General features: G+C 56.7%; 1 protein-coding gene across 5 annotated transcripts; it reads left to right on the plus strand.

Annotated features, from left to right (window-relative positions):
* On the plus strand, positions 1-8653 carry PALM3 (paralemmin 3). Of its 5 annotated transcripts, none has more exons than XM_032628811.1 (7): positions 1-154; positions 2749-2797; positions 3676-3777; positions 4297-4439; positions 4578-4662; positions 6350-7675; positions 7739-8653. In XM_032628811.1, exons 1-7 carry the CDS (start codon positions 114-116, stop codon positions 8414-8416), a joined length of 2424 nt encoding a protein of 807 aa, XP_032484702.1. In that variant the 5' UTR covers positions 1-113; the 3' UTR covers positions 8417-8653. The 5 variants fall into 5 exon arrangements, with proteins under 5 accessions (XP_032484702.1, XP_032484700.1, XP_032484701.1 ...); XM_032628812.1 differs by having other exon boundaries at positions 3-154; positions 6350-6395; positions 6492-8650; XM_032628813.1 differs by having other exon boundaries at positions 3-154; positions 3697-3777; positions 6350-6395; positions 6492-8650.
* Positions 8654-8771: the final 118 nt, after the last annotated feature.

Raw genomic sequence — 8771 nt, forward strand, 5'->3', positions numbered from 1 at the left:
GCCTGCAGCCCCCCCCCACTCCCGACAGCCAAGTCACAGCCTCCAGGGCACCTTTCGGCAAGCGGGTGGTGGGTCCTGGACTCAGGGACCAGAACGTGGGCTTCTGGGCAGAGATGGCCCTGCAAAGCCAGGTGTGGTCTCCGGCCACACCCATGTAAGTGTCTGGGGTCAGGGGGGCCAGTGGGCAGGGCCTGGGAGGGGCTCATGGAAGACACTGGCCTTTCCACGGAGCAGGGGAGGTGAGAGCTCCAGCTAGCCTCTCCTAAGGGGGCCAGGGAGAGTGAAGGGCGGCCGGCAGCCAGCCCCCCAGGCTCTTCAATGCCCCCCCTCCCCAGAAAGTCGGGTGGGAGGTGTGAACCCTCACCCCCTTCTTTTTTGGGGACTTTCCGCTGGCAGGCCCAAGCCCAAAGTCCAGCCTGGGGGGTGGGGCTATTACTTGGGTGAGGGGCAGGGAATGTCAAGGTCTCTGACTCCTATGTTTTGCCTCTAGAATCATCCCTCAGTGTCCAGGGTGGGAGGAAATGCTTGAGATCCAACAGGAAAAAGTTAACAGCTCCCAAACTGGGAAAGAGAATGGGAAAATGGAAATGATCACCTGCTTAATGAAATGACCACCAACTGTTCTTGGTGGGGCAAAAAGCCACCACTGTGAATGTTCTTCTCGTAGAGTTAGAGATAAGCAACATCTAACGAAATGTGCAGATTATTTTAATATTCGAGGTGTGAGGGCTTTTGAAAGTAAGAGGGTGGAGGGGCTCCAGAGGTTTGTAAAGAGTTCTGGAAAAGGGGCTCCCCCCAGGGACCCCAATTTGGTTCTTCACTCTTTTGGGTTCCCCGTTGCATTATTCACCAACTACAAACCTGGTTGCCTAGCAATGGGAATCTGATCCTCCCCCCAGCAAGGAAGAGGCAGGGAGATTACATCTTGGGGGTGGGAGAGCAGAGGGGGGACTTTAGCCTTCCCCCCAGGGGCAAACTTATTAACAGGGGGTCTGAGCTTCCTTTGGGATACCTTGGAAAGCATGACTTCAGCATCCCGCCCCAACTGGAATTGGGGACACCCCAGACAGATCTCTTGTCTCCTGGCCGTCAAGAAGAGGATGCCTAGACTTCCCTCTTCCCCACAGTGTTCCCAGTATTTGGGATCTGAGAGCCTTGAGTTCCAATCCTGACTCAGGGACATTAGACAAGTCTTTTTGCCACTTCCTGGAGCCCCAGTATTCTCATCCGTCAAATGGGGACAGTACTACTATTGGTACTTACCTTCTAAGATGGTAGAGAGGGTTAAATAAGTTACTGTGAGTAAAGCATTTAACAGTGCCTGGCACCTGGTGTGCACTGGCTAATGGTTGGCTGATTTTCTTCTCAGTTGGAATGTCAACTCAGCAAAAAGTTGACTACAGTGTCTCAAGATCAGGGCAGGGAGGGGGAGGGGGAGGTGGCTGTGGGAGCCTAGCGAAAGCCCCATAGAGCACTTAGAGTGCTATAGATAGTAAGTGCTAAATGTGAACTCACTATTATACCTTCATGGTGAGGCCAGAGAAGATCTGGGAGGCCCCACCAGAGTTTGGGCAACGAGGTTAGTTAGTGGTCAACTTAATAAATGTTTGAGGGCTTGCTCTGTGCCCACCCTGGGCTAAGCGTCAGGGCCAACAGGCAGACAGATATATCCTTCTAGTTATTGGCCTGTGAAGTACCTGCACACAGTCAGTGCTCAATGCATGTCTCTGATGAGAGGCTGATGTAATGATGACTGTCCCTGAAGTGCCCTGCAGTACCAGTCAGCCTCCAGCTTCCAGGGGGAGCCCAAACGGACTAGGGGTGGCCCTGGAGGCTGGGAATTGGGGATCCTGGGGTGCTTTGAGGAGGACAACAATGGGGGTAATCTCAGGTTAAACCTTAAACGGCGAGTCCCCCTCCCCCTCCTCCCAGTTCAGAGTCCAGCACTTGGCAGTGTGACCTGGTGACCCTTGCCCCCAGGGATGGTGGCTTGCAGGTGGAGGAGGCAACTCCGGAGTTACCATGGCAATGGCATGTGTCCATGGTGGGATGGACACTTTTCTCCCCAGACTCCCTCACCTCCCAGCACTTAAGGGATGCTGTGTAGGAGCCAAGGTCCAGAAAGGACCTTGTTCGGGTTTGGTGGGATTCGAGAGTTTCTGGGAATGGTTATTATAATTAATCAAAAACATTATTAGTCGTGGGAATTATTTAAATTTTTTTCTTTTTGGCTGAGCTACACAGCTTGTGGGATCTTAGTTCCCCGTCCAGGGATTGAACCTGGGCCCTCGGCAGAGAGAGCACGGAATCCTAACCACCGGACCACCAGGGAATTCCCTAAAATTATTATTAATAATAAACTACGCTACTGTTTTTGGAGCACTAAGTCCTAAGTTTTTTCCTGCATGGATACTTCCTTGCAAGGCCATCTCTCTCTGCAAGGTGAAGGTCAACCTATCCTGGTCCATTTTACAGATGGGGAAACTGAGGCTCAGAGAGGTGTTGTCAAGCCTAGGAAGGGATTTAGCTCAGTCTGTCATGGTCTCTGCTCTCTCTCCCTCACAGAACCCCTGCCCTCTGCCCCGACCCCTCCCAGGTGCCAAGGGGAAATAGAGGAAAGTGCTGGGTTTTGGTTGGCTTCCAAGCAGCTCAGGGATCTTGGCTCAGAGAGGGGTATTCGAGGGGTGAGCCTGCTGAGGTGTGGGCCCCTGGGAGACCCCTTTGGCAGCCGCCTCCCTCTCCCCGCAGGCCCATGGCAGAGAGCTCCCTCTACCGGCAGCGGCTAGAGGTCATCGCGGTAAGTGAAGCCCTGCCAGTGCGCTCAGCCTGGAGCCCTGGGCAACCCTAGCCTTGCCCCAAGCCCTTTCCTCTCCTCCCTCCTATCACAGGGAGCAGGCCTAGGGCTCTGAAGGTGCGGGAAGCACCCTCAGCTCCAGCCTTTCTCGGGGCGCCCCACCTAAATCCTCAGGCCCCTCCGCTCCCCAGTTTCTCTGATCACTGACACCCCTAGAATGGAGAGCTGCGAACTCCGCACTCTTGAAATCTATAGCATCCGATGCTCCATTCTTGAACCCCGGTCTCCAAGATACCCCATGTCTGAACCCCATCTCTCAGACCCCCATATCTGAACCTCATCTCTCTAAACTCCCATATTTAAATCTCCATCTCTGTGGACCACATCTCTCTGAACCCCTCATCTCACTAACCCCCATCTCTCTGGACCCCTTCTCTACATCCTAGTCTCGCTGGATCCCCATGACTGCACCTCCATTTCCGACCCCCCCATCTCACTAGCCCCCTCCCTTTGATCTTCATATCTGGACCCCCATCTCTCTGAATTCTGTCCCTCTTAACCCCATATCTCAGACACCCCCTACCCCCGGATTCCCATTCCAAGGCCCTCCCACCCACAGACCCCAGTTCCGCGCGGGCGAGGCCTCTGCAGCATCCCGGGCGCGGCCGGCCCCGCCCCCGCCGGCCCCGCCCCCACCCGCTGCTGAGTCAGGGCCTCCGCAGCCCCCTCCCGGCCCGGGGCCCAGACTTGTGTTCCGCCCCCGGCGCGGCTTGCAGTCCCGGGAGTCCCGGGAGCCCCGGGAGCCCCCGGGAGCCCGGCGGAGGAGGGAGGGAGGAAGGGGGGAAGGCGGCCCCGCCCGGCCTCACCCGGCCCGCGGGCAGCTCCCGGTCCTCTGTGCGCAGGAGAAGCGGCGGCTGCAGGAGGAGATCAGCGCCGCGCGCCGGGAGCTGGAGGAGGAGAAACTCCGTGTGGAGCGGCTCAAGGTTGGGGGCGGGCAAGGGCGCCTGCTTAGCCCGGGCAATGAAGTGGGGGTGTCTGTGAGAGTCAGTTCTGGGAACCAAAGGAGGCTCTGTCTAAACATGGGGGGGCATTGGTTCCAGCTTTGGGGGTGGGCGTCCTCCCCAGCTTGGGAGAGTGGGTGGTTGTGATGGGGACATTTGTTCCACCTTTGGGAAGAGTATGGGGACAATGGAGGTGTTTGTTCCTCTTTGGGGTAGGGAGGGGCTAATAGGGACATTGAGTTCCCCTTTGGGGGTGCTTGTCCCATTCTGGAAAGGTTGAGGAGATCGATGGGTGTTTTTTTTCCAGCGTGGGAAAGCTATGGGTTGGTAACGGGGTGCCTGCCCCACCTGGCATCGTTGGGGCACGTATCCCAGCCTGAGGGAGAAATGTCTGTCCCATCTGGGTGGTCGTGGGGCAATAAGAAATCTGCCCAGGGTGGGACATCCAGAGGGGGGCGCTACATGAGATGGGGTAGTCCATGTGCCCCTTCCCATGCCCAGAGGAAGTCTCTCCGGGAACGCTGGCTAATGGACGGGGCAGCTGAAGAGCTGGAGCAGCCCCAGGACCCCGCCTCACAGGACCCCCAGTCACCTGAGGACCAGGCTCAGGCCCGCATCCGGAACCTGGAAGGCAGCTTGTTCACGTGAGTAGGGCCCCTGCCTGACAGCTTTGCCCCAGCCTGACTAGGCCAGGCCCCTCAGCCCACTCCAATTGACACTTCGGGTGGGGTTGGTCCATAAGCCCGAGGTCCAGGCTCCCAGCAGCCCCTTCTCTTCCCCAGACTCCAGTCCCAGCTGCAGCTGTTACAAAGTGCATCCACAGGTGCCCAGCACAAGCCCACAGGCAAGCCCACCTGGCGCCGACAGGTGAGGAGCTAGGGGAGCGGGCGGTGGGAGGAGGGGGTGTGGCAAGCAGAACCCAAAGCAGGACCTCTCCAAGCACAGTTTAGATTCTGGGTCCTCTGCTCTGTGGTCTTGGGCAAGTCGCTTTCCTTGCCCAAGCCTGTTTCCCCATCTCTAAAATGAACATAACAACAGCACACACCTGGAAGAGGTGTGAGAGAGGGTTGGTGAGATCATAGCTTAGTACCTGGAACAGGCACAAGGGACCGTTTTGATATATGGTTGCCAATATGACCTGAATGAGGAAAGCAGTCAGCAAATGTGGGGAAGTGTTCATGGAATTCAGTCTCAAAGGTGGGAAAGGGTCATCGTGAGATGCTCTCATGATTTGGGGCATCTACGTGGCTTTTGGAGTTTTGGGGTTTGTTTTGGTAATGCCTCTATTAAGATACAACGCAGGCCATACGACATACAGGTTTTTGAAAACCAAGACAACTTCACATTAAAATCTGGCTCTCCGTTGTTGTCCTTGAAGTCCAAAGATCCAGTAATATTTGCACCTGGCCATGGTGATGTGTGGGTTTTCCACAGTCCCCACCTCTCCCTGATGCGTTACCTTGGCTCCCAGGTGCCTGTTTCAGGACAAAAGAGGAGAGGAGACCTTTAATTGGGATAGGAAGCACTTGTTGGGTTTTTAGTCTAAGCCGGGAATTCCCTGCTAGAGACGCGCAAGACATGATTCCTGGCCCAAGAGAGCTCACGGTCGAGATGAGGAGATGGGGTGCAAAGAGTCTGTGAGGGGGGAGCCCAGGATATAGGGGAAGCTCATAAGAAGCACCTGAGTGAGGTTGGGGGCTCAGGGACGGCTTCATGGAGACAGTGACATCTATGCTGAATCTGGAAGGGAATCAGGAACACAGGCAGAGGAAACAGCCTGGACAAAGGCCTAGAGGCTGGAAAGGGGAGGGTAGGATAGGAGATCTGTGGGGTTTGGCATAGGTGGCCTGCAGGGCTGTCCTCAGCTCCCCTCCCTTGGGCTCATCTTTCCCTTGATCCCTTCCTTCACTCCACTCTAGCCACCCTGACCCTCTGTTCTATTCCTTGAACTTGCCTAAATCACTGTAGCCCCAGGGCCTTTGCATTTGCTGTCCCCTCCGCCTGGAATGCCCTTTCCTACCTTTTGACTCAAGGCTGGCTCTTCTCACCTTTCAGGCCTTTGTTCAATGTCACCTCCTCCAAGAGGCCCTTCTGCATCTTATACCTAAAGGAGGCACCCCATCACCTCCCAGGCGTTCCCCAGCCCCTTATCCTGCTTTTCTTTTCTTTTCTTTTTTTCCTATCATAGCCCTTCTCACTCCCTGAATTACAGATTTGTTTTATGTTTATTACCTGCTTCCTCCCACTGGAATGTAAGTTCCAATAGCAAAAGGCTTAAGTGTCCCTTAAGTAACCTCAGTAGCTGGCAGAGTAGGTCCCCAATACAGAGGGATTGGCTGCATGGCCACAATATTGATTGAGCACCTACTGTGTACAACGCAATGGAGCAGAGGGAGATGAGACAGGTGAGGAAGGCTGAGGTACGACAGAGGGTTTGGTCCTGAAGGTAATGGGGAGCCATCGATGGTGTTTGAGCAGGGGAGGGGTACTGGCATGCAGGAGGCTGGAAGTGGAGATGTGGGCCGGCCTGACCTTGTTTCTTCCATCCCTGCAGGGCCACCGTCCTCTATCCCAGCCCACCGTGGAGGCAGGTCCTGCAGGTGGGTGTATTGAGGTCTGGGGGTCGCAAGAGGAAGGACCTGAATCTCACTCTGTTGCCCCATCTCTCCTTTCCCCTTCTCCCCTCACGCCCCCAGGCCAGACTGATCTAAACAAGAGAGCCTCCATACCAGCCGGACCAGTGGGCACATACCCAGAGTCCCCCTCTAAGTCCAGAGACGAGTCTGTTGGGGTTCCACCAGCCCCAAGGAGGATCCCTGGGGCAGCAGTGGCCTCCTCAGAAGCCAATGGCCCCTGCCCTGGATCCAGCCCCCCTCCGGAACAGGCGCCGAGTCAGGGAGTGGCAGTGTCTGACGGGGGAGTGAATGAGGCCAAAGGGGGAGGCACGGTGAAGGTGGTCTGGGAGGGGCTGAGGGCCACGGAGGACTGTACCACGGGGGCCACAGGCCCAGAGCTGGAAGCTAAGGTGGAGGAGATGGTCATGGAGGCCATCGGGGACAGACAGGAAGCTGGACGCCGAGAGCTCCCTTCATGGGTCAGGGAGGACAGGGATATCGTGGAGGTAGTCTGGGAAGGGGTGGGAGGCACAGAGGGCAGCGACTCAGAGGCCATGGGGGAGGCGGGCAGAGGCCTGGAGGCTGCACAGACCAGCTCACTGAGGCTCCAGGAGGGACCAGGGGGAGCAGCTTCTGGAGAAGGGGAAGGTGCCCCCAGGGGCAGCGCTGATGGTGATGGGCAGGGGGGCTTTGGAGGAGAGGAGGGGTCCTTCATTTGGGTGGAGAGAGTGACCCTCGGTGAGCAGTGGGAAGAGCTGGTGGTGGAGGGGTTGGAAGGGCCAAAGGCACTGGGAAGGGAGGGAAAGGATGACAGTCCACTGGGGGCAGGCGGCAGAAGCGGGGAGGAAACGTGGGAGGCGGAGAGGAGGTGGGCAGAGGAATTAGCGGGGAAGAGAGGTAGTGAGGGAACGGCAGGCGCAGAGCCAGAAGGAGCAGAGATGTCACTGGCAGTGGAGAGGAAAGGAAGCGAGAAATCCTTGGAGCCAGAGAGGAGAGTTGAGGAAAAGGTGGAGACAGAGATGGGAGGAGGTGACGAACCACTGTCGGCAGAAAGAAAAGAAGTTGAAGGACCTCTGAGGGCAGAGAGGGAAAGAGGGGAGGAGCCGTTGGGAGTACAGCAGAAAGGAGGTGAGGAAAAGTTAGAGGCAATTAAAGAACCATTGGTGACAGAAAGGAAAGAAGGTGAGGAATCACTGATGGTAGAGAGAATAGGAGGTGAGGAAGCACTGGAGGGAAAGGAAAAAAGAGACGAGGAGTCACTGAAGGTACAGAGAACGGGCGGTGAGCAGCCGTCGGAGGCAGAGAAAAAAGGAGATATATCACTGAAGGTACAGAGAACGGGCGGTGAGCAGCCGTCAGAGGCAGAGACAAAAGGAGATGAGGAACCACTGAAGGTACAGAGAACGGGCGGTGAGCAGCCGTCGGAGGCAGAGACAAAAGGAGATGAGGAACCACTGAAGGTACAGAGAACGGGCGGTGAGCAGCCGTCGGAGGCAGAGACAAAAGGAGATGAGGAATCACAGAAGGCAGAGAGAATGGCAGGTGAAGGGCCATTGCAGACAGAGAAGACTCAAGGGGTCGAGGGAGATCTGAGTCCTGAAGAGCAGAGAGAGTCAGGAGGAGGAAAGGAGTGTCAGGCAGAGGAAGTGAGTGAGGAAGTGGCTCCCCTGGGGGCCAAGGAGGAGCCAAGGCCGGAGGAAGAAGGACAGCAGCCCCAGGAGAAGCAGGAAGGCTCTCCAGAAGCAGAAGCAGTGAAGCCCCAAACCTCTGATGAGGGCCAGGACCCCTCTGGGGATGCCACCCCCCTCCTGGCAGAGACCCCATCTCAGGAGCAGCCTGCTGAGTGCCAGCCACTGCTTCAGGTGGAGGAGCCCAGGGCCAACCCCAGTGCCCAGGCTGTGCCCACCTACGCGCCTGCCCAGCAGCCGGAGCCATCTGCCCCTCCTGAGGGCGAAGAGGCGAGTGGCCCTAAGCAGAAGACGTGCCAGTGTTGTGCGGTTATGTGAGCCCACGCCCTCTACCCCACTCCCAGCTCCTCTCACAGCTACCTCGGCCTCTTGGCATCAGCAGATGGTCCCAGGCGCAGACAGGGCACCACGGGACTGGTGATGGCACCTGGGAGCCAGCTGGTCCACATGTCCATCTCCACCTGGGCTCCTGGACCCCTTGCACACTGCCTGTGACCCTGGCCCCTTTCTGTGACAAAGCCTTTATACTTGAAAATAAAATGTCGAGCATTTGGACGGTGTGAGTGTGTGTGTGTTGTTGGCACAGAGCCACCTCACCGTCTCCTGGTGGGAAGTGGAGGGCTTCACTCTGCTAGAATCAAAGATTATGAATCAGTGAGAGTGTAGATATGGC

This window comes from Phocoena sinus, chromosome 3 (genome assembly GCF_008692025.1).
Source record: "Phocoena sinus isolate mPhoSin1 chromosome 3, mPhoSin1.pri, whole genome shotgun sequence".
In the NCBI taxonomy this organism is placed as follows: domain Eukaryota; kingdom Metazoa; phylum Chordata; class Mammalia; order Artiodactyla; family Phocoenidae; genus Phocoena; species Phocoena sinus.

Excerpts from the sequence above, each read along its gene's own strand:
- PALM3 (XM_032628809.1), top strand. The coding sequence starts at position 114 with ATGGCCCTGCAAAGCCAGGTGTGGTCTCCGGCCACACCCAT. Across the intron at positions 3,778-4,296 it reads TCCGTGTGGAGCGGCTCAAG|AGGAAGTCTCTCCGGGAACG; the intron begins GTTGGGGGCGGG and ends TCCCATGCCCAG. Across the intron at positions 4,663-6,349 it reads AGCCCACCTGGCGCCGACAG|GGCCACCGTCCTCTATCCCA; the intron begins GTGAGGAGCTAG and ends CCATCCCTGCAG.